Source organism: Oryx dammah, unplaced genomic scaffold (assembly GCF_014754425.2).
Source record: "Oryx dammah isolate SB20612 unplaced genomic scaffold, SCBI_Odam_1.1 HiC_scaffold_28, whole genome shotgun sequence".
NCBI classification, from domain to species: domain Eukaryota; kingdom Metazoa; phylum Chordata; class Mammalia; order Artiodactyla; family Bovidae; genus Oryx; species Oryx dammah.
The window spans coordinates 21,955,416-21,983,275 of NW_024070212.1; the positions used below are offsets into that span (position 1 = coordinate 21,955,416).

Consider the following 27,860-nt stretch of genomic DNA (forward strand, 5'->3'; position numbering starts at 1 on the left):
AGAAGCTGTGTCCAGACCTCTGCCCAGAGGTCCACACCCTAAATATTATTTTGGATGTGCTTCACAGGGCTGCAGATGGGATAGTGGAATGAGACAATAAGAAATCACAAAGAGTGGGGTTTTTGTCTCAGCTCTGTCACCAATTACTTCTATAACCTCAGGCAAGACACTTAAATGCTCTATCTCAGTTTCTTCATCTGTAAAATGGATAATAATGACTGGCTTGGCTATTTCCCACGACTGCTTTGAGGATCAAATGAGATAATACACTTCCAAGTGTTTTGGAAAGCCTAAAGCACTGCACGAATGCAAGGCATTATTTTCCAAAGAAATCTTCCTTTTAATCCCTGCTTCCATAAACATTTCATTACACATTCCTGGGTTCCTGGGTTGTATGGTGAGATGTATAGAGTAGCTTGATATGTCAAGCTATGAAGTAGATTGATATATCAACCTATGCTGGATACGTACTACAGAATCTCTTCTTCAACATGTATAGTGCTTAACCAATTCAGCATTGGATTGTCCAAGACACCTAAGCTTTCTGTCAACACTGTACCTCTCCCCAGTTCATATATATATATATATATATATATATATATATACACACACACATATACTTTTCATTAAACATTTATTTAAAACATGTATTGTTGGGCACTTATGTGCAATAACTACTATAATACAAACTGGGGCAAAATAGACAAATAACACAGGATCTCTGCCATTGAGGCTTTTTTTCCAGCTTATTGGATCTGATAGAATAAATTGAGAACAAGTGCCTAATTCTGCATTTGTCTTGGGAGGCAATTTTATGTGTGAGTTATAATTAGTAAAGACATATATGTATATTTTCAGTTTTGGCAAAACCAAAACTAGTGGTGGCTTTTATTCATGTTTTTCTACTGTGGATGGTCTGTAGATTTTAGTTTGGTCTTGGAGACTGAGGTTTTCCCCTAGATGAAAGTTTGTGGGATCTCATTTTCCTGTCTATTAGTCAAGTTATAGAAATTTAAGAAATGGCAGTAACTCTGTTTAGTTACAGGACCACCTGAATATTTTCCTGCCAGTTCCTCCTATACAGTAGAATTTGCTTTGACTAGAAGCACTGTCCTTGGGGGAAGGCCATTTGCCAATCTAGTGGAGTATTTAAACTGCTGAATACATTTTGGGTTGACATCACCAGGTAGATCCTGGCATCTTATGTCCTCAGATGCACCTCAAGATGGTGGTGTTTGGAGACACCACCACAAGACCACTCGCTTCTGATACGGATCATCTAAATGCACACAGTGGAATTTAGGTTTAGCTTTGGGGAGAGACTAGTAGCAGAAAGCATATTTCACTGCAGTTCCATTTTGGTAATCAGTCAGGCTCCTCCCAGCTCTCCTTAAAGCAGTCAACAGCCATGGCTGCTACTCTGCTGAACAGTTTTCTCACTTCAGCTACGTTGCTCTTTTGCCTACTTATCTACTCCACCAAACCTCCTTTTCCTTCTCCTGTCATTCCTATATCTGGGAATAGCTCAGTATACTTCAAGACACTGAGGTCACTGCTGACTCCTTGGTCTACCCTTCCTCTCTCACCTAAGCAGTTACTGGACTTAGGAGTCAATGCTGGTCTTTTCTGTACATCTGGAGCCCCTGTCTAAGTTCTTATCTTCCTGGTGTAGGGAATAATCTCTCATCTCTATTGTCCCCCTGCCACTATGCTTGTTCCCTGTCCTTGATATAGATTAGACCTCCAACCATGAGAATTGTCTCTTCTTTACCTCATTCATCGTCTGGTCCTCCAGTTCTTAGTCCAGCTATTGTGGTCTGCCAGGAACCTTTCCCTGACCACCCATGTTCTGGGACATGACACATAGTCCCTCAGCTGTGAACTCACAACATTCCACTTGTCACATTGGATATTGTCAGTTATTAACACTTGTCTCTCTTTCTTTATCCCTCAACTCCTCCTATAAAATTTAGACCATGGTTAATATTCACCAAAATGTCAGTTGATGGGTTAAACTTACTTGCTCTCATCTCCCAGTCTTTGCTGATTTCAGTTTCTTCCCTTGATTTTTAAGCTCCCTTTTTGTTTCATTTTTGCCAGTTTATATTAATAGCTTTTTTCAAAACACATTCTTTCAAATACCTCTTCAGTCTTACCCTTCTACTTCCATTCAGAACATTTACTCTGTATTACTTTTGTCCTTATGGGGTCCTATGCAATAACTTTAACACAATAACAAATCCAACAAAATTTATATGTGAACAAAATAATTGCTTTTCTTGAAACAGTCACCTTGAGAAATCACATACTTATTTTAATAACATTGTCATAGCCACAGTCATTTCTGCAGCTGCTCTTTGGAGGTGATTACTTTTACATTCTTCTAGGTATATTTTAATAGTGACAAATCTAATCTTTGCAGGTGCTTTTGAAAATTTGTATACAGCCAAGTCATTAGGAATGGTATTTAGTGAGTAAGACAAATGATCAAACTGGTAACCCCACAGGTCAACAGCTAAAAAAGTAATGTTATCGACTCTTTCTGAACACGTTTGTAGAAGGGAAATTCCAAAACTATTTTGACTAATTACGTTATTTTTGAAAAGAGTTTCTAGCATCTCAAGCTGACTACTTTCAATAATAGCACTCACTTCTCTATTATAAAGTGCTTATTAAAATCCAGTTTGGAACTTCACAGACCTGTGATTATACTTGTTTTATTACACTTGTTTGGCATTGTTTTATTGTACATTCTAGTTCTTATGTGGGACTTCCCTGATGGCTCAGACAGTAAAGAATATACCTGCAGTGCAGGAGACCTGGGTTTGATCCCTGGGTTGGGAAGACCTCCTGGAGAAGGGAATGGCTACCCACTCCAGTATTCTTGCATAGAGGATTTCATGGACAGAGGAGCCTGGTGGGATACAGTTCATGGGGTTGCATGAGATAGGTACTGGGAATGAATAAGGCCATGGTCCCGGCCCTTAAGAACTTCTGATCTGGTTGAGAAGATAGAAATACAAATGATCTTGTGTGAAAAAATAGGTAACAGTGGAAGATAAAGAAGCAGTGCAGTGGAGGGACTGTCTGCGGGGTACAAATTCATCACAGTGTCTGTAGATCCTTTTCAGGACTGAAGGATGAACGATTAGAAGTTCACCAAGAGGAAGGGCTACAAGAGTCATTCCAAATCTGGGGACAGAAGGTACAAAGACTAAAACAAGAAGTTATGTTTGGGGGAATCTCAAGTCATTCAATACTGTTAATGCGTAAAGTTCACAGTGGGGCCGGGAGGATAAGATTTGGAGCCCAGTCAAGTAAGGGCCTTATATTTACCATTTTTAGAAGTTTGGCTCCCTATAGGAGCCAGGGAGAGGCTCTGTGGGTAAGATTCTCCTTCCCAACAGGATATAAACTCCCACATCCAATTAGTAATAGAGGTTTGCCTCCCCTCCCTCCCATTTTTTTTTCCTTCCTTTCCATTCTGGCATTTACCTCCTTACTGCAGGCCTTCATCACCCCATGCCTGGACTGTTTCACAAGCTCCTGACTAGTTCTTGGACTCCAGTTCACCTTTTGCTCCTGACAGTCAATTTTGTACAGGATCATCAAGCAACCTTTCTTTCCTTCAAGTCTCACTCCTGTTCAAAAACCTTCAATGGTTTTCTATGACCTGAGAGATAACCCTACCCTCCATCCCCTGCTTGTCAGTCAGGGACCTGCATAATCTGGTCCCAGCCTCCTCTCCCTCCTTGACTCTGGTCATTGCTAATAATGCCAGACTCATCTACTGATTCTCTTATTTGCTTTCATGATGGCTCTCCCCTGGAATGCTATGCTCACACAAACTTTTTGTTTATTTCAGTTCTTTTCTTACAATAACAAGCCCACTTGTACCCATACCTGATCACACCCTCCACTCTCCTGTCACGAAAGTAAGCATTATTTTGGTTATATTCTTTTACTATATACTTTGTGATATGCATCCATAAATAATATAGTTTTTCTTTATATCTCCTTCTTCAGTTAGCTTTTTAAAACTATCAAGATTTATCTCTATCTCTCTAGATAAACTTCATATTTATCTCTATATATGAATATAGTCTTTTCCATTGTATTACATTTCATTTTTAAAATATACCATACATTATTCATCCATTTCTTCATGGGTGGGCATTTAGTTTGTTTCCAGGTTTCAGATATTATCATCTTACAATGGGATATCCTTAGCTGATCTCCTTGTCCTATGCAAATTTTACTAACACGATTCTGCTTTCACCCCAGCTCCTTTATGAAAGAAGCAGCAAAGTCTCGGTCCTCAAAGCTAGCTTGTACATCATGTGTCTTTAGTATCAGTCCACTGTACCAGGCACACTGCAGGCACACTGCCACACAAAGTAAGGTGCTTAAGAAATGTTTGCTAAATGAATGACAGACTGAATGAATGAAGGGTGCAACACAGCCCATTCGATGGCTCTGTTCATTTTAAATGGACTTTGGCGCCGTGGCTCCCATAGCCTTCTTTGACAGCACTGGTCCTTCTCTGTTGCATTCCTCCAGCTAGCCGGGGAGTGTGTGGATGTGTGGTTGTATATAAGCGATACCCATCTCGCTGGATGATGTCTGTCTCTCCCGGAAAGTTCACTACCCTAGTGATTCAAGTTCAGAGTCCTAACACCACCCCTGGCAGAGGCCCGGCCCTGAGAGACGCTCCAGCGCCGAGTGAGTTAAGGCGCGTCCGGACTCGACGCGGGTTGGCAAGGCTGGGGGTGTCTGAGGACTCATAGTAGATCACTCCGCGCGCAGCCCGGGCCGGCGCTTCTTCCTGCGGGAAACCCCTGGGTGCCGAAGGCGGCGGGGCCTGGCCGCGGCGACAGCGGGGCGGGGTTTGCGGTGGGAGGAGGCGGCCGAGGCGGAAGGACACACGAGGCTGCTTCGCTGCACACCCGAGAAAGTTTCAGCCAAACTTCGGGCGGCGGCTGTGGCGGCGGCCCAGGAACGGCGGACTTGGGGTGCAGGCAGCGGAGACACTGAAGTCTGAGCTTCGGAGCGCCGCGCGAGGCCGTGAGCCGCGGGAGTAGGAGGAGGGGAGGAGAAAGTGGGGGCTCCCCTGTCGGGACCCCCTCCCCATGTGGATCTGCCCAGGCGGCGGCGGCGGAGGAGGAGGCGACCGAGAAGATGCCCGCCCTGCGCCCCGCTCCGCTGTGGGCGCTGCTGGCACTGTGGCTGTGCCGCGCGGCCCCGGCGCGTGGTGAGTATCCGACCCAGGGGTGCTGTCCCCGGCGCCCCGGCTCACGCCCCTCTGGCCCGGCTGGCCACCTGGGGCGACCATTCCCACCCTTCCGTCCTCCGCTTGGCGAGAAGGCCGAGCTCGGCCGTCGGCGTGCAGTGAGGCCACTTAGTTCCTAAAGTTTGGACAGCATCGGACCGCTCCCTGGGTGCGCCCCCTCCTCCTCGCCCCTCGCCGCCTGTAGCTCCCCTCCGCCTTTGGGTCCCACACACGCCTCCTCGGCCGGAGGGAGGCCGGGCAGCAAGCCTCAGAAGCTCCCTTTCTTGGAGCATTTGAGTTCGGAGATTTGGGAAATTTCGCCCATTTGGCTCCGTGTTTCCTGGGGTCGGGGGAGAGCCGGGGGCGGGCTGCCTGGGACAACCATCGCCGGCCGCGGACCGCAGATGGGCTGAGCGCAGGAATGCCAGATTCTGGCGTGGAGGGAGCGGGGGCAGGGCGTCCCAACCCAGCGGCTTGCACCTTCACAGCCAGACTCAGCAATGCTGAAGGAAGGCCCACGGTGTGAATGGGTGGGTTTGGTTTGGATGGGGACAGGCTTTTGCGGCGCGCCCGAGTTCTGACGCTCTGAGTTCCACGGTTCCCCAAGAATCCGGTGTGTAAAGTTTGGCTCGAGTCTTTGAAAGGTGGAGGCAGGAGCAGTAGGAAAACTGGTGTGGCTGCATGCTGAACCACATGATTTAAAAATCTCTACTGCTGTTATTCTTTCCGAGGCGCAGAGCTCGGGCGCAGTTTCAGAGTCTGTGTCCAGCCTCAGGAATGTGGTGTGACGATCACCAACTCCTCCAACCTGGCAGCAGCTAAGGCTGTTCTTTTGGCATGGTTGGGGGTGGGGCAGGGGCGGGTGAAGAAGAGTGGATACGTTAATTCAAAGTGGTGCCTTCTAGAGCTTCTTTTTGGTTGGATATCTGCAACAGTCTTTCTGAACACGGTTGGATCGAGGAAAGGAAATCCAATCGTATCTTACCCATCCCACCCACTATCGTAGAATCCAAATTTCTTTCCATACTGTTTCGTGGAAAGAACCTGGGCTTTGGAGCTCTGAGCTTTAATCCTGGGTTCAAATCCAGCTCGGTTGTATGAACTCACCAATAAAATGGGAATGAAATTACCCAACTAATAGGATTAATTACGAGAATGTATATTACACTAGTGGCAGTCAAAAGGTATTCAGAAAGTCCTTTGCAGGCAGGACTGTGTGTTGTTGTTGTTGTTGTTTGTGAACTCTCTGCTTCCAGTGGGATGGTGGCTTGTGCGTGTTTGTTGAACTGGAAGTGGCCCCTTCTTTTCCTAGCCTAATCTGAAGAAAGTTTTACCTTTACCAAAAAACTTGGTACTTGAGCTGTGACTCTTTGCAAAGAGAAAGTAATGAAGATGATGGGCTTTAGAAAGATTTGCTCTTTGTATATTGTTAACAGGCAGTCTACATGCCAATCACAGATGTTGAAAAGACATCAAAGTTATTTATCACAGTGCTGGGTTGTTCAACCCCAAACCTTTCTTGGAAAATTCAAAGTCCATACACCTCCAGGTCCCTAAGAATTTCAGAAGTGGACCAAGGTGCTGTGTGATGATGAACCAAAACATATGATAGTATTTTTGCCTTTCCTTTTTCTTTGAGCAAAAGCTTTAGTAAAGTGTAAATTTAGAATAGAGGAGTATAAACAATGGGCTAGTCTGAACATTATAATCCTTGGTCTACCATTAGCTTGTTTTAGTAAATTAGCTTCATGTTCTGTCATCTCCTCATCTGTGAAAGAGAACCAGAAATCACTTATTTTAGAGAGTTGGAGGGAATAATAAATATGTTTGCAAAGTGATTTGCTAAATTAAGTGTTTAATGATAAGACATGTCAGGAATAGGATAACTCTGACACACGGGGCTTCTCTCATTCTAGGACCTATACTTCTGCCCTGATGAAGTACTGCTCTTACTAGCTAGCTTTAGATGGACAAGTCTAGTGTTAGTGTTAGCTCAAAGACAGGATTTAGATATTTTGATTTCTAGACAGGTGTTCTTCAGAAGCTAAACTACATGGGAATGGAAGAGATTAAAAAGCCCTTTTCTTGGTGCAGATTTTGAAACTTTTCAGAGTCTAGTAGTGAAAGCTTCTTGAATCTTCTCAATTTATTATCATTGTGTTTTGCCAAGGTATCAATTATAACACACCCTTTTAAACTTTTGAGTGTTCCTGTATTAGTTTAGTGGCCAGTTGTTAATTTAAACATCACTGAGTTCCTGAAGCAGGGAGCTGTCAACTCATCTGTCTGATCGTCTAAACAGCTATCCAAGACCACCCCTTGCTCCTTGTTTTCTTTTGCTTTGCAATGGGAAGTCACTCCCTGGTTTTGCTGCCTGCTACATGATTTCTCAGTTGAATTCTTTTGCTTTTTTTTTAAAAAAATCACAAAGAGTAATTGTTTTTTCTTTCAGATGAAGATAAAATTTACCCTAGAACTTGTTTCTTCTTGTTCTTTCTGTTTTATTATTATTTCTTTTTGGGGAGGGAGGATGAGAGTGATTTTTTTTTTAGTTTCTCTTTTTCCTGATGTTTTTGATTTTTTAAAACTATCTACCCACATTCTTGGTATCTCTGTGCCATTCCCACTCTGCTGCCTCTTCTGTGAGCTGCTTATAGCCTAAAACAGTAACTTTGGGTTCACCTGAACTATAGTCGCTGACTTCAGGACCTTTAGAAAATGTTTGAATTCAGTGGGATATGCTTGGATGGTTCAGACCAGCCTTACAATACATTTAAAAAATATCACACCCACAGAAATTCTATTTTGCCCACAAAATTTGCATTGATCTAGTTCCCACTCTCTGATGCCATTCCTAGTGGTCTCACTCCTTACCTGGTCCACTGTGATAGAACAAAGTCTGCATCCTGGCTGCATCAACATCATCTGGGCTGCCTCTTGGCCTCAACACCCAAGGATTCTGGCACAGTAGGTCTGAAATTCCGTATTTTGAGATTCTGCATTTTTCAAGGTTTACAGGTGATTCTAATGCAGTAACTTGGTTGGAGCCCAGTCATAATTCATTATTCTCTATCAGGTGTGTACCTGGGGGTCTTCCCTTTTTAATGTTAATAATTTCCAGAACGAATGTATCCTTAATCAGCCATTCCAGTTTTTAACCCTTCTGACTTCCAAAGATTTTTGAACTTGGTGACATAAAAGCTGTAGAGTAAATAATATCTTATAATATGTAAGAAATAATAAGTACTGTTTCTTCTTGTTCATCTGAGCACAGTGGGTCCACATTGTCTCTTTAGAAGGACTTCTTATATATATTTACATGATATTATTATAAACTGGCCCCTCCCTTTCCTCTCTGTTATCTCTTTTTCTTCAAGTTTCATTCACATGTATCACTTTTGGACACATTGTCTATTGGTCCTTAATGGTTTTAGGGCAAAAAATTCTAAGCTATGATTTGAATGAGAATAGAATCAGATTTTACCTGATACTGATACTGTGCATATACTTTTAAGTGCTTCCTTTCTTGACCTCTCTTTTATTTATTTATTTATTTTTTATTTTACTTTACAATTCTTTCTTGACCTCTCTTGAACCACAACTTAACCTTTTATTTCACTCCCACTCTTTCCTTATTCTCGTTCTTTCATCTTTCCTTTCTCTGCAGATGACTTGAAGCCAGAGGGTTTTCTTCTCCTCTACTTTTCTTTCTTTATCTGTCTGCCATATGCATTGTATTTTGGGAGGTTCACTGGTCTAGGAGCCAGAAGACCAAAATTTTTCCTCCCGGTCAGCTGTTAATTAGTCTTGTGATCCTGTGGGAGGAGCACTACTTTGGTCCTCCATTTGCTTAGGCACTTTGTTTATAATCACTGAGCCCATTATGGACAAGTTGAGACAAGAATCTCTCTCCTCTGGTCCTCAGTCTAGCGCCTTGTCCACTCTCCACACCTCTTCCATCTTTTGTACAAATGAGCTCATGCACACACACATAAATCCTCAAGTGCTTATTGTTAGTGTGCCTCTTGAGGAAAAGAATTGTGTCTTTTTATTTGTGTTTGTTCTAATACTCGCACCCGACCGTGGGGTTGCAAAGAGTTGGATGAGACTGAGTCCGCACAGCGCACACAACCCTTGTACCTAGAATGGTGCCTTGGCATCTGATAGGCACTCAGCACATATTTGTTTCATTGAACAATTACTTTTAGTAGTTTTCTTATTCTGGACTACTACAATACTTCAAGACAGTTTTTTTAAAAAGTAGTATTTGCAAAAGTTATTGCTTACCTTACATTTGGGGGAAAACCGAATTTTCCCCTTCCGCAGATGTTTTATTTAAATTCGCCGTTTTGAATTTCTGTGCGTGCGTGTGTGTGTGTGTGTGTGTGTGTGTGTGTGTGTGGTGGTTTCTTCTCTCTTTTTCCTGATCACTTCTGCAATTCATAAAGGTCACTTTTACTTTGGAATTTAACCTCAAAGATGCTGGCACCCACCCTCTGCCTCTCAGTTGAGTTGCCTCTTTTGCTTCCTGTATTTCTGTATTACTATGGCAGCAATTTCTATAATTTTGTCCAGAGTTGCCACGCCCTTATTGTAATTTGGACATTTTGAGGATTCTTGGAATATATTATTTTTAAAGTTCGAATTAAAAACACCCTTTTTTATATTGGAGTATAGCTGATTAGCAATGATATATAGGGCTTCCTTGGTGGGTCAGTGGTAAAGAATTAATTCACCTGCCAATGCAGGAGACATGGGTTTGATCCCTGATCTGGGAAGATCTACATGCTGCAGAGCAACTAAGCCTGTGCACCCCAACTATTGAGCCTCTGCTCTAGAACCTGGGAGCCACAACTACGGAGCCCATGTGCTACAACTACTGATGCTGGTGCGCCCTAGAGCCTGTGCTCCACAGCAAGAGAAGCCGTCACAGCAAGAAGCCCGTGCATCGCAGCTGGAGAGGAGCCCCTGTTCTCTGCAACTAGAGAAAAGTCTCTGTAGCCGTGAAGACCCAGCACAGCCAAAAATTAATGAATAAAATTATATGAAAATGATCTATTAGTTACAGGTGTACAGTAAAGTGATTCAGTTATACCCATACAAATATCTTGTGTTTTTCAGATTCCTTTCCCATGTAGGTTATTATAGAATATTGACCCAAGTTTCCCTGTGCTTTATAGTAGGTCCTTACTGGTTATCTACTTTAGTAGTATGTATATGTCATTCCCAAATTTACGATAATTTGTTTAGATGATTTTTTTTTGAGATTTATTTCCTTGTGAGCTGCATATTGTAAACATGAACTAGACCGAGCAGATATTTACATTTAGTATATTTGGTTTTTTCCCTCCAAGAGGGTTCCATTGAAAATCACCATCACCAATAAAAAGCAAAAGGTGACACATGGTAAATACATTTTTTAGAGAACCACAGAGGGTGAGCTATCTCCAGAACGAAATTTGCTCCTTGAGGGCAGAGACCATGTCACACGCACCCCTTCCCTGGCCTGTGCCCAACATGTGGTCAGCCGGGCAGCAGGTCCTTCCTGGTCGCGGCACCTGTGACTCCTGCTCTGCCTGCCCCAGCTTTGGGACATTCTGGAAGACAGGTGATGGTGAGTCAGAGGTGTGTCCTTACAGTCCTTTCTGCTTTGAAAAGATCAGTTAAAGGTGGACCCCACCTATACGCTTTTATGCTATCTCTTTTTATTAATTAATGGGTAGTTGGAAGTTTCCTCTTTGTTGACTTATTTGTTGGGAGGAACTTTAAAAATTCACCTAGTCCTTCTATCTGTCCCATGGTGATTCTGATCCTCTTAGAACATCCTGGTTAACGTGTAGCCTGCCTTTTTTCTCCTTGATCATCTCTTCTGATAGACAGCTCCCTCTTTCTGGAGGCAGATGAGTCTAGATTTGGACAGCTGTAAATCTTTGAAAGATCTTCTTATATTCAGTTGTCATCTTCCTCCTTATGACTTGCACCCACTGGCATCTTCTTAGGAATTTGTCTCAAAGAGTCCTGAGCCTTTTGTGTTAGGGATCCAGAGGTACCCTTTTCTGAACTGACACCCACCCTTCCGTAAAAGGAAGTAAACCCAGTGAGGACCTTGAAGATGATCCCATCGTGGAGATTGCTTGGGTTAATCATTGTAGCCCTATATGTTTTGTACCACCCTTTCCAGATGGCAGTGGTGGGAGGGAAGCATTTGTTGAGCAGTGTTTCCCCAACCTGTTTTATGATAAGAACACTTGAGGTCTTCTCCTGGAGATTCCGATTCAGTAAGTCTGGAATAGTGTCTGCGAATTTGTATATTTAAGAAATGGCCAGGTAACTTTTATACTAGGGAAATTTTGGAATCACTGCAGAGAATCTAGGAAAGCTAAGGGCTTTTTTGTTTTGTTTTTGTTTGTTTATTCTTTGATAATGCTAGAGATGGGTTGCTTTGACTGTGGGTCCTGTGGTCACTTTTTTCTCCCTTGAAAGTGCCTGCTTCTTATTGAATGCCTAGCTCACTAGGGAGAAGAAAGCCACTCTTGTATCCTTAAAAGGCTAATAAAATTATTTAGTTGTAAAAAAGTGGGGTTTTTGGGCAGTCTATCCAAAGTCTTAGGACTGCCATGTGTGTGTCACGTATGACTTTGGTGGATGCCTCCTTGTTCCTCCATCAGGATATTACCTGAGATGCCAGAATACATAAAAGTTCCAGTTTTCTTGGTGTCTGTTAAGGAATTCTGACCTCAGCCCTTGTGAATGATGCTGGGTCTTTGAGGATGTCTGTCTTGTTGACCCATGAACACATATCTGGTGTCAGGGATTTCCCTCAGATATGTTAGTGAAAAAAATATAAAGGTCGTTCCTTTCAGGCAGTCCTGCTTTTGGGGTGTCTGGGCTGCTGCAGCAAATAGAATAAGGAAGGTAAGATAAAGGGGGTCTGGAGGACTTCTTGAGCAGAACTGAGTAGTCTGCAAGAAGGGGCTCAGAAGTGCGCCTCTAACAGAGACACTTGGTGTTGCTGTTCGTGATAGGAAGAAGGAAGTGGCTTCAGATCTGAAAGGATACGCTCATGGCCTCTAGATGGGACAAATAGCAGTGTTCGTTGGCAGTGGTAGGAAGTTGGCTGTAGGTCTGTTCTTTCTTTTCTCCTCCCCTGGAGAACCAGCTGTGTGACAAAAAAATACATTGTGACATTAAAAAGAATAGTAAAGCCAAGAAGCGGGAATGATACAAACCATAGCTAGGAGTGAACAACACAAAGCAATTATTGTGTTAATTTGCTTATGTAAGTAAATATATACATTTCTATATAATACTCTAGTAGGAGCCTGACTTAGCTCTAAGCTCTAAGCTGTAAGATTTATTATCTGTGTAGTTGTGCTGTCTTAGTGGTGTGTTAGGGAGGGCTGTGGTGTGTTGTCAACCTTAATTTGTGTGTTTCCCCTAGCATGGCATGGTAGGCAGTAAGGGTATTCTACTTTTCTAGCTGTGTAGGAGTCATTGACCAAATGGAAGATAGAGACCTGCCCCGGAGGAGCTGACATCATCATGAGGACAAGACAGATGAGCACACACAGTTAGGAACATGAAGTACAGTTACTTAGTAACTTATCTATACTCCTGGAGAGCAGTTTCCTGCAGTTGGGGTGACTAAGAGCTGTAGGGTCTTGGGGGAGTAAATCTAGAAGCACCAGGGAACAGCGACCCCCAGCTCACCCCTGCTGGGCTTGTCTGCTGTTCTGCTCTTTCTCTGTTGGAATTTAGAAGTATCAAAACTTGACTTGGGGGGAAGACAAAGAGCCCTTTGTTTGGTGGGGGTGTAAATATAAATTTGGCACATGTTGTGGTGTCTATTATGTCTGTTCGTGGGTTTGTGGCAAGAGAGAGGGCTGTGTTCTCAGACTTGGATGCCTAGCCCGATCTTGGACAAGTTAAGGTGGAAGGAGCTCCTTTGGAAGATCTGGTTCTCGGTGGCGGTTGCTGAAGGAGCCTCTGGTCACAGCCAGGCAGTGACTGCAGTGCTGTGTGGACACACCCCGAGTTGCTGCCTCAGGTGGCATTGATTAATCATGCTAACATCTCCCTCACCCTCTTGTGCTTGTCTTGGCAAAACCTTGTCCTACCGGCTCCTCAGAGTTTGGGCTTTACTGGATCATTGAATGAACTCTTAAGGGGTTCATTTTACTGTCTCTTGGCTCTCTTAAACTGTAGGCCAGTTACTACCGTCCAGCTCTGGAGCCCGTGATCTCCCAATCAGGCGGTGAGGGGCCTGTGTCCCTCTTCCCAGTGCACTGAAGGGCCTTCCCCAGAGACCTCTAGGGAGGGCAGTTTCTGGTCTTCAAGGCAGTTCCATCTGCAGGGTATTGGCAGTGACTCTAGTTCTTTGTATCAGCCAAACATCATGCCAAGATGGATTCATCATCTCACAAAGGCAGGTTGTATCCATGGGCGTTGCAAAACCTGTTTCTGGGTTAAGAGTAGTGCTCTCACCTTGTATATTTATTTATAGGAAGAAAGCCTGGCTATATTTCATGAGGTAAGGAAAACATGATGATAATATTTTGGTTGGAGTCAGATATTGTCTCCCTAATAATATGGTATCTTTTAACAAATAGTATCCCTTTAAAATACAGTTTTGCTTGCTGACTAAAGCAACAAGCTGTGGTTACATTCTAAAGTATACTACCTTGTTCAGAGACAGGTGCACTTTAACATTGGTATTTGCTTCTTTTTCATCTCTTTTCACTCTCTTCTCTGTTTTGTGAGGAGATTCTGGGAGGCTTTTAAGCCTCAAAGATTAAATAATCTATTTTAACGAGTACCTAACAGGGAGAGGTTGCTATGCTGGCTTACTTCTTCGACATTCCAATAAGAGAAAAATTGATACTGTTTAAGCACTAATATGTTTTGTTGAGTTTCTGAATATGAATAGTCAGAACACTAGATAGTGTTAAATTGTTTACTTCTCTAAATGGTAAAGTGGTATGCTGCAAAGAAACTTTTGTTTAATTCTCTGCTTTCATGTGCTTTTGTTTATAAAGTGTAGAGACTCACTGAAGTTTAAGGATGTGTGTATTTTGATTATTACTTTTTATTGTTTTCTTTGCTGAGAATATGCCTTTATTTGGTAGATCTTTTAAAATTGGAACATGAAGGACATTTACTTTATTAGAACATTTAAAACACTTTCTAATCTTTATGAGGATTATTAGAGAAAAAAACATGTCTGTAAATCATGCACGTTTGGGATGTTAATATATAAAGTAGTAACAATATGTCATGGTTCCTGTGACATAAACTTTTAAGATATTGAAGGAAAATCTGGTTGTAACTGAAAACAAACATTGTAACATTTAAAGGTAGGTTTACATAGCAACAGAATTATTCCTTATGTTTACATGTAATTAACTCATATTTATGCTTTGTTGATTTTCTCTGGCACCTTTACAAGAATTTTTTTGGGCAGGAGGTATTGGGCTTCCCTGGTGGCTTATTGGTAAAGAACTTGCCTGCCAGTGCAGGAGACTGGTTAGATCCTTGGGTCAGGAAGATCCCCCAGAGAAGGAAATGGCAACCCACTCCAGGATTCCTGCCTGGGAAATCCCATGGAAAGAGGAGCCTAGCGGGCTGCATACAGTCCATGGGGTCGCAAAAGCGTCGGACATGACTTAGCAATTAAACAGCTTTTAAAGTAATTATATTTAAGGGTGGTTAAGGAGTTCATCACCAGCTCGATAAACATGAATTTGAGCAAGCTCTGGGAGTTGGTGATGGACAGGGAAGCCTGGCGTGCTTCCCAGGGTCACAAAGAGTCAGACACGACTGAGCGACTAAACTGAAGGACCTTTGAAAAGTATAAAAAAAATCCAGTTACACCACTGTTAATATTCTGGTGTACATCATTTGGTCTTTTTATCAACTCTTAAAAATTGTAGATTTATAATGTATATGTGATTTTCTGTTCTGCTTTTCTTTGATTTCTCCTTTGCTTTGGTTACATATTTGTCTCCATCATTTTTTTCTTTCCTGCATAAATGACACTTTATAAATGCCAGATTTTAAATCTGGCATTTAAATGCCATTCTGTATAAATGATCTTTATACAGAAATTCCCCTCTTTAGGATATTTCTATTAAGCTAGATTTCCAGAAGAGAAATTACTATGCCAAAGAGTGATTTTTAAAAATTGGGAAATAAGCAGAAAAACATAAGAGAAAATTAAAATCTCCAATAATCCCATCACCTCCAATCAAAATCTCAGTTAATATTTTGTTACATTTCATACAGTTGTTTTTCTGTGCCTCTTACTGTAATTAAGATTTTAGCTTATTATAGTTTTACTATATACTTCTGTACCACTGAAAATATTGTAAACACTTTCCTATATATGTAAATAAATTTCTTCTTCATATTTCTTTGTTTTTATTGAAGTATAGTTGATTTGCAATCTTGTATTAGTTGGGGCTTCCTTGGTGGCTTGTTGGTAAGGAACCTGCCTACAGTGCAGGAGACCTGGGTTCGATTCCTGGGTTGGGAAGATCCGCTGAGAAGGGATTGGCTACCCACCATATTCTTACCTGAAGAATTCCATGGACAGAGTTGCCTGGTGGGCTATAGTCCATGAGGTCACAAAAAATCTGACACAACTGAGCGACTAACACTTTTGGTGTATAGCAAAGTAATTAAAAAAGAATATATATACTCTCAGATTCTTTTCCATTATAGTTTATTATAAGATGTTGAATATATATATTTCCTGTGCATAAATATTTTTTAAGAACATGGTTTTAAAGGCTGCCTACTGTTTTATCTGAAGATTCTATTATATTTTATTTAAACTGAGATCTAGTCTTGGTTTCCAGCTTTCATTGTTATAAATAATGTGATGAACATTCTCATATGTAAATAATGGTAGGAATATGTATTTTCTTAACATAAATTCCAGGAAGTCAAATTATTTTATCAAAGAAGATGGACCTTTGTGTGGCTTTTGATATACATTGCCAAATTTCTTTTCATATAGTTTGACCAAGTTATACTGTATTAGTTGAATATGAGACTGTCCATGTTTCCAACTGTCATCAACACTGGTTTTATTTTTACAACTCTTTAACAATTTGATAAGTGGTAAATGCTGCTGCTGCTGCTGCTGCTGCTAAGTCGCTTCAGTTGTGTCCGACTCTGTGCGACCCCATAGACGGCAGCCCATCAGGCTCTCTCGTCCCTGGGATTCTCCAGGCAAGAACACTGGAGTGGGTTGCCATTTCTAAATGCTACCTCATCCTAATTGGTATCTGTGCTTATAGTGGTCTTGAAAGTTTTTCATGTGATCAGTGGCCATTTCTATTGCCTTTTCTTTTTATTTATTTTGGTAAATAAATTGTGTCTTATATTCATCAAGGTATTTCGTTTTTGGTTACTGATTTGAAATATTTCTTTAAATATTAAAGGTATTCTCTTTATCTTAAATGTGTCAAAACACACACGGATACATTAAACTACATAATATCAAATTGCTACCAGTATTGATATATCAAAAATTATTTAATAGCTTTTAAAAAATCCTTTGGTTTCTAATGCACTTGGTCAACTTTCTGTATATTTGTTAACTGGTATTTTCTGTAATTACTTTAAAATTCTAATCTGACTGTATCATAAATCAACAAGCTGTCAGTTGTGTGTGCCCAGAAAATGCACGTTTACTTTAGTGTCTTATAAAAAGATACTGGAGGAAGCAAAAAAAAAAAAAAAACAACAGTCTATTCTGAAGCAAGCTCTGTTTTTGGGTGGGTGGAAGGTAGCCTGCTTCTGTCTTGTCTTTTTGGATATCGAGGATCTTGGACCATCCCCAAAAGGCGGACCTGATATTCACTACTAAATCTGGCATTCTGACCTAATTTATAGTTGTGCAGTGGTCTAGCCGCTCCATTTGGTGAGCCAACAGGATGACTAAGATTCTTTCTCCTCTCTCTTCGCAAAATTGATTAGTTGTGGGACAGAACTGACTGAATCAACCTGTTGTTTTGGCACCCCACGAACACCACCTGTTTCTTAGATTTCTCCCTCCAGCCTCCCACTGACCTAGCTCAGTGCTGTGTGCACAGTGGGTAGGAGATCCGCGTCGTTGCTGAAGAATGTTGTAATAAAGAAGAGTAGATTGCTTTTTTTCCCCATGCTTGTATGTTCTTAAGGCATCCTGCTGCTTTTGACATAAGAGTTCCAGCTGAACTGCTATATGTGGCAGCTCTGTGGGTCGTAAGTGTTTGATTCAGAGTAATTTCAGGCAATATGAATGCTTTCTTAAGTATCATTGGAATTTACTGGGCTGGTTGTTTGCCAGCTATTACCATATTTAGCATGAGGAGACCTGGAGAACAAGGACATTTCTGACCAACCAAAGAAGGAAACCTCTCTGAAGGACTGCAACTTTTTTTTTTTTAAGGCATAGGTTAAGAGTTTGTGTCCTCTGGTCTTTGATATTCTGCCCCATCCACAAAATTAACTTATGGATGGGAAGAGAGGTTTGATGGTGAAGCTCTTTCTCACCCTGAAGTCTATTAATACTGTTTCTGGGAGGAAATTAGAGAATTCTTACTCATAGACTGCACTGAGAGGCTTAATCAGCAGGTGAAGTTGTTGCTTAAAAACAGGTTAATGGGTATTTATTCTCATCTTTCTTCTTGAAGGCTTATTACTTTTCTGCTTTGTCATGATCTGAATTTATTTTGGCCCGATCGTTTTCTCTCTCCTACTTTTGAAATTATCAGCCTTCTCTCTGTGGCTTAAAATTTCTCTGCCTCAGTTTTTCCATTTTAAAGATGAAGATAGTATTTGAAAGGACCACTCGGTACAATTAACATAAAACATAAAACGACCCTAACATTTACATAGCGATGCGGAGTTTACAGAACACTCTTACACAATTGCCTCCTTTAATCTCACAAAATTTTGGTTGAAACTGAGCCTCTGAGGGGTTAGTTGGCTTGTATACCATTGTTTGGCCCTAGATAATAAGTGACGAAGCTGGGACTTAAACTTGTGGTTTGACTTTTAAAACCTCAGCTTTTTTTTTTTTCTTTTTAAATGTTTGATTCTTACTATGTGTCATTCTCTTAGGGCTTTATATATATTTTCTTGTTTAATTCACATGGCTGTCCTTTGGGGTAGACAGTAGTTAGCTATACTACAGGTAAGAAAATAGGAGCTTGGAGTCATAGCTTTGGATGTTGGGGCGAATAATAAGGTGGTTAAAGGATGGAGTCAGGATGCAGACCCCTAGCTCTCGGGCCTCTGTAGTCAACCATGGCACTTTATCCCCATTCATACAATCATGCCTCACAACAACCTTTGAGATGGGGAGGAGGGGAAACTGAGACCTGTAACTGCTCAGGATAATGGAATTAGTAAGTGTCAGAGTTGGGACTGATTGAATGATTGATTTAGTCTACTTGTCTCCGTAACGCTTGCTCATTGTATACACTCAAAATACATGTTTTTAATCATTTGTATATTGATAAGATTGTCAGCTCATTGAACATAGGAGCCAGCTGTTAGAAATCATTGGTATATTCTGAATAAAAGGATTGATTTTAGTTGGCTAATGGCCCTGGCCTTTTCTCAGTTGATTTCTGTCATCAGGACAGACAGATTGAATTTGGGTTGAGAGAAAGGGAGTTCCAATTAAGGGGGTTTAAGCCAGAATGGGCCACAGCTATGAGCTCTTCAGAAGCCTGCTCTCAAGATCAGTGGCCCAGCTCTTGAGGGCTCTGCTGGGGGACATTTTTGTGTGTTTTGAGAGACTTCTCTTTGAGAGGGAGTTGTGAGCTTAGAGGGAGAAAGGGTGGGGATAACCCGGGCTCTTAACTCATTGGCCCTGTGTCCCTGTTTCTTAAGCCACTCTGTGCCAAGATTTCATTATTTTTAAAGTGAAGGTAATAGGAGCATGTAGTTGCTAGGGTTGTTATGAGGGTTCAGTAAGTTAGTGTTACATTCATGGTGTGGTGCCTGCATATAGTGACAGAGCGGTAAATAGTAGTTATGTTGGTGATGTTATTTTGTGTTGCAGTATACACTGGCTTTTTGTTGCTTTCACTTCTTTTTAATCAAAAGTGGATGAGTGATTCAGATCCTTGGTGAGAAATAGGAGCTTCATGTTTGCAGTATGTAGATTGTTCACTGGTTTCCGGTGAGCCTATAAATATTTAGGGGTATTGTATTTGAGTCTGTTCCTTTAATGGGGTGTACTTCCAATTTGGAGAATTTGTCTACCATCCAAATTGTATCGATAGGTGCTGAATCATTTCCCCTTATTTATTAACCAGACATTTGTGGTTGGACTAGTTTAGTACAGGAACTATGATTTTTTTTGCCTGAGATACAGCTTTGAGGAGAATGTCAGGGGGACACTCTTGTTCCCCCCTGACATGATAAACATCAGCCCGTGCCATCTGGTGTCACCATGCATTCGGTGCTTTAATTACACTTATAGCACTAAAGGAACTATCTCTGTGAAATAACAGAAGTACCTCATGGTCTGTTATCACAGCTTTGTGGGCTCCCGGAGATTTTGGAATCTCAGACTGGGAACCACCCATCTAGTCCATCCTTGATTTACAGACGAGGAAAGCAAAGCCTCCAAACTCATTAGTCAAATGATGTATCTGTAGGTTGACCCTCTGTTTTTGAAATCTGAGAAGGGAACAGTGAAGCAGTGGGAAGGGTGGGGTGGGGGAAAAGTGTGGCTATGTTGAAAATGTCGGTGATAGCAGAGAAAATATTTGCCTGTGAGACCCTGCCTGTCTCTTTGGACTTCTTTGTAATGGTTAAGACAACCCAACAGGGCTGGAGTCGTTAGTGATTCAGAATTAGATTAGCCAGGACTGGTGGAGTTACTTTCTCAGAAAAGGGTTTCATATTTTAACATTTGTTTCCCATGACAGTTTGCTTATTCTCAAGTTTTGGCAGCCATGAGCAGATGGTTGTCAGGTTTTTTGTTTTGTTTTGTTTTAAGACAAAACTCCAAATTTTATTTTGCCAATTTAGTAAACTGTATTCTACCTACCACTCCTTTCTGCTCCCTGTAATTATTTCTCAAACTTTGTTTTTCAGTTGTGGAAGTACTATGAAAGGTTTTCTTTTGTAGTCTGAAATATTTATAATTTTGTGTAAGCACACTGTTTACAGGTAATCTAAGTGGTGCATATGTTAACTCAAATACCCTTAAAACACTTAAAATATTTTCCAATAACTTAAATCTCCCCCCAAGAGTAGCTGCAGCCACTTACATTAAAAGAGAGGAGGTATATACTAAGGGTAACAATTATTTGAATGTAATTAATGTAGATAAATGGGAATGTTACTTTGGAGGAACTGGAGTATTTGCATCAAAGCTGACTGGGGCATCAGTTGAGTTCAGTCGCTCAGTGGTGTCTGACTCTGCGACCCCATGAACCTCCCTGTCCATCACCAACTCCCGGAGTTCACCCAGACTCATGTGCATCAAGTCGGTGATGCCATCCAGCCATCTCATCCTCTGTCGTCCCCTTCTCCTCCTTCCTGCCCCCGATTCTTCCCAGCATCAGGGTCTTTTCCAATGAGTCAACTCTTCGCATGAGGTGGCCAAAGTATTGGAGTTTCAGCTTCAACATCAGTCCTTCACATAAACACCCAGGACTGATCTCCTTTAGGATGGACTGGTTGGGACTTCTTGCAGTCCAAGGGACTCTCAAGAGTCTTCTCCAACACCACAGTTCAAAAACATCAATTCTTCGGCGCTCAGCTTTCTTCACAGTCCAGCTGTCACATCCATACATGACCACTGGAAAAACCATAAACTGGGGCATGCTTCTTCATTAATAGAGTGAACAAAACAAAAACTGCCCTCCTGGAGCTTATAAGAAGTAATGGTAGTTTCCATATACTGAGAGTTTATTATGTGACAGATGCTTGGGGGGAAAAGTGCTTTACCTGTTTGGCTTTAGACGGCACAGTAGGTGTTATAATTCCTACTTAGTGAAAGATTAAGGCATGGTCATCCAGGTCGCCTAGTTAGTGATATAGACCAGTAGGTGGTGTGGACCAGGATCGGGAACCCCCTTTGCCTGACTCCAAAGCTCACACACATTTACTCACTGTAAGAGATGCCATTGTCTCTTAAGTGAATGCTGTAGCCCTACAGATAATGTAACTTTGGATTTAGTAATATTTTCTGCATTAAATTGACTTAAGTTTTGCTCTTCTTAACATCCTACCTCTGAATGGACATTTGCATAATGTGGAAACAAATGTCAAAATTCCATTCTGAGGAGTTGCAGTTCTTTCTAAATCTTTTTGAAAATGGGAAGGATAGATTTATATTTGTTGTAAACCAAGGAAAGTGGTTTAGAATTGCCCTCCTGATTACTTCTTGATCTTAAAAGAAATTCTTTAGTAGATTAAGACTAGGAATGAATGTGTAGCTTAAAAAAAAAAAATTTTTGGAAAACTTAGAATAGCAATTCAGAGCCATATGTGTGCCAGCCTTTTAAATTGCAGATAGTTTTTCCTTGACTGGGCACTTGTATTGTTCTTGTGTCTTTCTGAAAGGGATATAAAAGACCATGTATTAATAAACTGATTGGAATGCCTCAGCAAATGAAAGTGGACGTAACCAATTACTAAAACTGCCCAGGACTAACCTATCTTGGCCTGGGAACTTTGAAATTAACTGTGTGTACTGTTTCTACATATGTTATTACAGAAAAAGCACGGAGATAACCTTGGCTTTTCTTCTTTTCTGTGAATCTTTTCCATGTTATCTCCTTTGTCATTGAAAATTGGTGGTCATCTGTAATAACAGATGAGAGAAGTATGTTTGACATCAACAGATAATCCCAGATAATGTCTTCTGTTTTAAAATGCAATCCTAAACATGCATGCTTAGACATGTGGGTCTTTTCAGACATACTGGACTTTCTTCTTAAGATTCAATTGTGTTTAGCTGCCTGTTGAATGGTAAAGGAGAGAATGCCCAGGGATATGAAGGATAATGAGAGAATAATGACAGTAAAGATTGATTATTTATGACTTTAGATACCCTTCCAACTCCATTTGGATGTTCACTTTAGCATAGCTGCTGAGTTTTGGAACCAGGTAGGCCTCGCTCTGAGTCTCAGCTAAGAGTATTATGCGAGTCACTTCGCTTCTCTAAAGTCTCAGTTCCCAGTTTTATGTAACAGGAATGATAATAATAATTAACTTGCAGGATTGTATGTATGTATTGGAAACAGCATACTTAATTGTATTGTTCTGGGTACAAAAATCGGTGCTCAAGTGCAGGTGGCCCCAGAGTTTAAACTTGATTAGCATCTTGTCAGTTTCTCATTTGGAAGATGTAGTCTGGGAATACTTGTCTTGTTTTAATTTCTTTTAATGATTTCCTTTGCACTGTTTCATTGCCAAGGCAGGATTATGGATCACCTGAAGAACAGACTAAAGCACTATCATCTAGTAATGGAAAGTTTACAGGATTAATTGTGTAAATTAAAAGCCTTTCTAATACTTGTGTCTGCCCAGTTTACAGCATCTTGCTCCTTTCACCTCAGAAAAAATTGATTCATAGAAAAAATTGTTTAATACTTCAAGTCAGAGTCAGGGAACTCTTTCAATAAGGAGGATCTACTTGGTTGGCTTATTTGTTTCCATCTTTCACCCCGGAGTCTTCATGGAAATCAGGTTTGAAATGTTAGAAGCAGTTGGTTTTCAGCATTGGGAAAGCTTATCTAATCAGGCATGTGAAGTGGCCTATGTCAGATTTCTGTGCCAGAGAAGGTTAGGGGAGGTTTAGGAGATTATCGCTTCTGCTTGTAATTCCTGAGCATTGTTGAGACACTAGGAGAGCAGTGGGGAAATATTTTTAAAAATTGTTGAAGTTGGCTACACCAGCCTAACACACATAATAACATCCCATCCCCATTTAGGCTGGTCTCAATATATAGGTGTATGGGACCTAATTTAATCGTGTAATTTTTTATCATTTGGGGACTAGATGGTAAAGCTTTTATGTTTCACAGATTTTTGAATTTACATACAATAATATTTTACATTAAATAGTGCTTCCTGGCTTATCATCACTTTTGTAAACATGATCTTATTTGAGTCACCAATGAAATCAACTAAGGAGAAGGGCTGTTGATTTTTACAGATGAGAACAGTTAAGTCTCATAGCTTAAGGGAACTCTCAGTCACACAGTGAGCATATGGCAGAGCCATGATTCGAACCTACATCTAATTTCTAGGGCAGTTCTTGTTTCATTATAACACATTGCTTGCTCTGTAATGTTGCTAACTTTGAGTTCTGACCCCTGTGATTTGAAAGGATCCTCTTGCCTTCTGTTTGATTAGTTGTGTCAGTTAGAGCTTGACAGCAGTGAAGCAGAGGTTGAGGATTCTTTCCCCAGGTGGATCAGTTAGCTTTTCTTAAAGCTGTTCTGTGCCTGCAGTAACCATTTGTCTCTGTTGCCTGGAAAGGATGTTGATCCAAAGTGAAACAGGCTGGAGAGTATGGCTCACTCCCCTCAACCCATCACAACTTCAATATATTCTGCCAGTGAGTACATATTGTTGTGTTCCTTAACATGCATTTTATGTGTTCTGAAGTCTGTTTCTTAGTATTTTTTCCTCAGCTGTTTTTAATGTCTCAAACCTTAGTTTAGTTCTCCTTGAATGGAGAATTTTCTTGTTTCTTGCATGCTAAGCCGCTTTAATCGTGTCCGACTCTTTGTGACCCGCCAGGCTCCTCTGTCCATGGGATGCTCCAGGCATGAATACTGGAGTGGGTTGTTGTGCCCTTTTCCTTGTTGTTCCTTACAGCATGGGCTACTCCTCTATGTAATTTTATTTTATCGCTCTCGGCATTTTTCTCCTTAATCATCATAACCTTAAACAGAATGTAAATTGTGTATACAGATAGGTGTGTCAGTCTTGCACTCTCACTTATGTAAGTGCATTTTAGCATTTCTTTTTTCCTTTTGATCAAAATGAGGAAATAGAAAATGTTTTGTTATGGTAGTTTTATGCATACACCCACAAGGAAATGCATAGCCAGCTTCTGTGGGAACTGTAACTGATACATTTTAGGGAAGAAAAGGCATGATAGCTAAAATTTTAACTCTGCCAAATGGTCATGGGGAAAGAAAGCAAAATGATGAAACACATATTGCACTTCAGTTTAGCTTACTAATTCTGAGGCTAAAAACATATGAGTCTGTGACTTGTTTACATATATTTGGATATGAAAGTATGTTGGGTTTTCCACAAAAATGCATTTCACAAGTTGTACTTTTCAGTCAAGGGAACCACCCCAACAACTGCTCTTTCAGGTGTACAGTGCAGGAAAGTTTACCGCCAAGAGTGGCCGAAGTTTTGACATGTCAGTGTCAACAGACTGCCAAATGGACCATTTTGTCTCCTCCAGCAGTCCGGTTGGATATTTGGTCGTGCCCTGTGGTCAGCTGAGAGCTTCCTCAATAAAAGCCACTGTGATCCAACCACATGGGGGGTGCACCTCTTTCACCAGGATGGACTAGGATGGACTAGGAAGAGTTTGGCAGTTGTGTATCATGAGAGCTGGGATTCCCCATGCTCCATCCTCCTGAGGAGAGTGTTGATAGTAGCACTGTTTTAATTCCTGAGGCACATAGATTATTGCAAATGCATATCATTTGTTGGTAGGATATTGGGAATTGATTAATTTTTTTTAAAATTTATGTCAGATTGAAATGAGTAAGCTTGTTATATTCACTGTAGTAAAGAAATATTTATGGTTTTGGTAAAGTTTGATAACTGGGATTTTTTTCCTTAAACAAACATGCCAACTTAAGTGTGTGTGTGTATGTTGGGAGGAAGAGAGATAAACCTTGAAACTGTTTTTTAAAAAAAACTGTTTTAAAATAGTGCCTAGTCTCAATTGGCACCAGAGAATAATTATCCAGAATGCTATTCAGTTACAGTGAAAAGGTTTAGGGAAGTTGTAATGAGTTTAATAACCATCTGCACAGTGACATAGAGGGACACACCCAGTTACACAAGACCTGAGTCTGAGAACTGTTGATGTGCAGTCGTCTCATCAGCATTTGCTCATCAGCATTTGCTCATCATTATCAACAGCAATAATGGCTCAAGTATGTCTTTGGGGCCACATGAAAAGACAGTGTACTCAGAGCTGAGGGCAAATCAGACCTGACGAAAACATAGTCTTCCCTGACCCTTTGTCCTCAAACCACCATTTTGTGAGGCTTTGAAATAATTCACTTTATTTCTTGTATGGCATTAATTTTCCTTTTTAGATACTGTGTCGTTCCAGTTCAAATTTTTTCTAGAACCAGGAAGGGTAGTGTACTGTGGGTCATTTTTCTAACCCATTTCCTTGTGATAGAGTTCATGTCAGTGGGTTCATGCTGTTTTATGTGTATGAAAGTGTTCAGTATCTTTTCTAGTTTACACCTTTGTTACACCTGTTGTCAAACCACGTATGAGCACTTTCTGAAATAAATCATTTTGGGCACTGTGAGTCAGAGGGAAGGAATCAGTTCATAGGAATAAACTGGCATGTTGAGAAGATAATGTCTAATAGATTGCAAAGCATTTTCATGTGCATTATATCTTTTATAAGGTCATGTGTTCATTTGTGGAGACTGAGGCAGAGACCTTGTGAGACCAAGTCCAAGGTCATACTGTAGGTACAAGGGTTAGTTGAAGAACCAAAATCCAGTCTTCTGTCTATTCTTTGGTGTGTAACAGGGTCATTATTTTATTGACAGAAATATGGGATCTTTCTTTTTTAAAACGATACCCTTTTACCTTTGGAAGGTATGTTAGCAGTTCTTTCCAGAGCAGAAAGAAAGTAGTTAATATTTTTCTGCTTTTTGATAAAAATCACTGTTTTCTCTAAATGTTTTTGTTACTAAGAATCTTATGGCACTGCACAGCTTTTGACTGAAGGCGCTTTTTGGAAAATTAAAGTTTTATAGAAATTAATGAGCTTTTCCATGTCTTTCTGAAGGAGTGGACTCAATCTAGTGACACAAATGTATTCTTTGACTTAATCTACAGATGACAGATTTGATTTTGGTGTTCTAATGTTTGATTGACTTCATTTTGGAGCATGTATATCTGTGCACAAAATGGATGCTCAGTGGGTTCTCATTAATTTGGTAAGTGGTCCAACACAAGGCGAGTGTGGGTGGAGCAGCGCCGTGTGCCTTCAGTGCCGCGGCCACTGTGTGCATACTGGCTGTGAGACCTAGCTTATCATTTCAGAGCTGATGGAGGAGGCGTGGGTTCGATCCCTAGGTTGAGAAGATGCCTTGCAGTAGGAAATGGCAGCCCACTCCAGTATCCTTGCCTGGACAGAGGAGCCTGCCAGGCTACAAAGAGTGAAACGTGACTGAACCACTGGGCACACACGCACACAGTTTCAGGAAGCACTCTGAGCTCTGCTTCAGAAGTCCTGAAACGGGACAGTGTGAGCCTAGGGAATGTGCTTAGGTAAGGGACCATTAAGAAATAGGTTTTGCTTTGCTTCTAAGAATGAGGCCTTTGCTTCTTTGTTGAGTTTAGACTCCTATTGGTGAGCTGAGGAGAAGCAATTCTTGAGAACTTCATGGAGGTTATAACTGGCTCTAAAGAGTCTTGGTTAAACTACCTGAGTAACTAGTTCCTAGGACAAGCAAACTTTGCAGGAGTCCTTTTGGTTGTACATACAGCTCCCTGGGATTGCTGTAAGTTCCAAGTCATCCTTGTTTGAAATAGTAGTTGTCCAGCTTGAATGGGCATCAAGTTTTGGAGGGCACAGATTGCTGGGACCACCTCCAGAGTTTCTGATTGTGTGGCCTGACGTGGGGAATTGATAATTTACGTTTTTGACAAGTTTCCAGGTGATGCTGCTGCTGTTTTGGGAACAACACTTTAAGAACCATTGGCTTGTTAAAAAGAATACATTTGAATCAGTTCTGATGAGATGGATGAAACTGGAGCCAATTATACAGAGTGAAGTAAGCCAGAAAGAAAAAACACCAATACAGTACACTAACACATATATATGGAATTTAGAAAGACGGCAATGATGACCCTGTATGCAGGACAGCAAAAAAGACACAGATGTGTATAACGGACTTTTGGACTCAGTGGGAGAGGGAGAGGGTGAGATGACTTGGGAGAATGGTATTGAAACATGTATAATATCATGTAAGAATCGAATTGCCAGTCTATGTCCGATGCAGGATATGGCACGCTTGGGGCTGGTACGCGGGGATGACCCAGAGAGATGTTGTGGGGAGGGGGGTGGGAGGGGGGTTCAGGTTTGGAAACGCATGTACACCCGTGGTGGATTCATGTCATTGTATGGCAAAACCAATACAGAATTGTAAAGTAAAAAAAAAAAGAACCATTGGCTTAGAGCATCCTCAGGTGTCTGAGTTTGGGGAGCTATGCAAGGTTAGTTGGGATCTTTACATAATTCCTCCAGTGTGTGGAGGTGAGCTTCCAGGTATATTAGTTCATTCAGTAAGTGTGAATGTTTCAGTTGTTAGAGGATACTGTGGAGAAAGCGCACAGAAAT

General features: G+C 41.1%; 1 protein-coding gene across 1 annotated transcript in view; it reads left to right on the forward strand.

The window, feature by feature from the left end:
• The first annotated feature begins 4,924 nt into the window (after window positions 1–4,924).
• The window catches only part of NOTCH2 (notch receptor 2), a 178,105-nt gene continuing 155,169 nt past the window's right edge, over window positions 4,925–27,860 (forward strand). Inside the window, exon 1 of the mRNA XM_040230917.1 lies at window positions 4,925–5,251. Coding sequence (XP_040086851.1) covers window positions 5,179–5,251 — 73 coding nt within the window. The 5' untranslated portion in view covers window positions 4,925–5,178. The remainder of the gene's footprint in view (window positions 5,252–27,860) is intronic.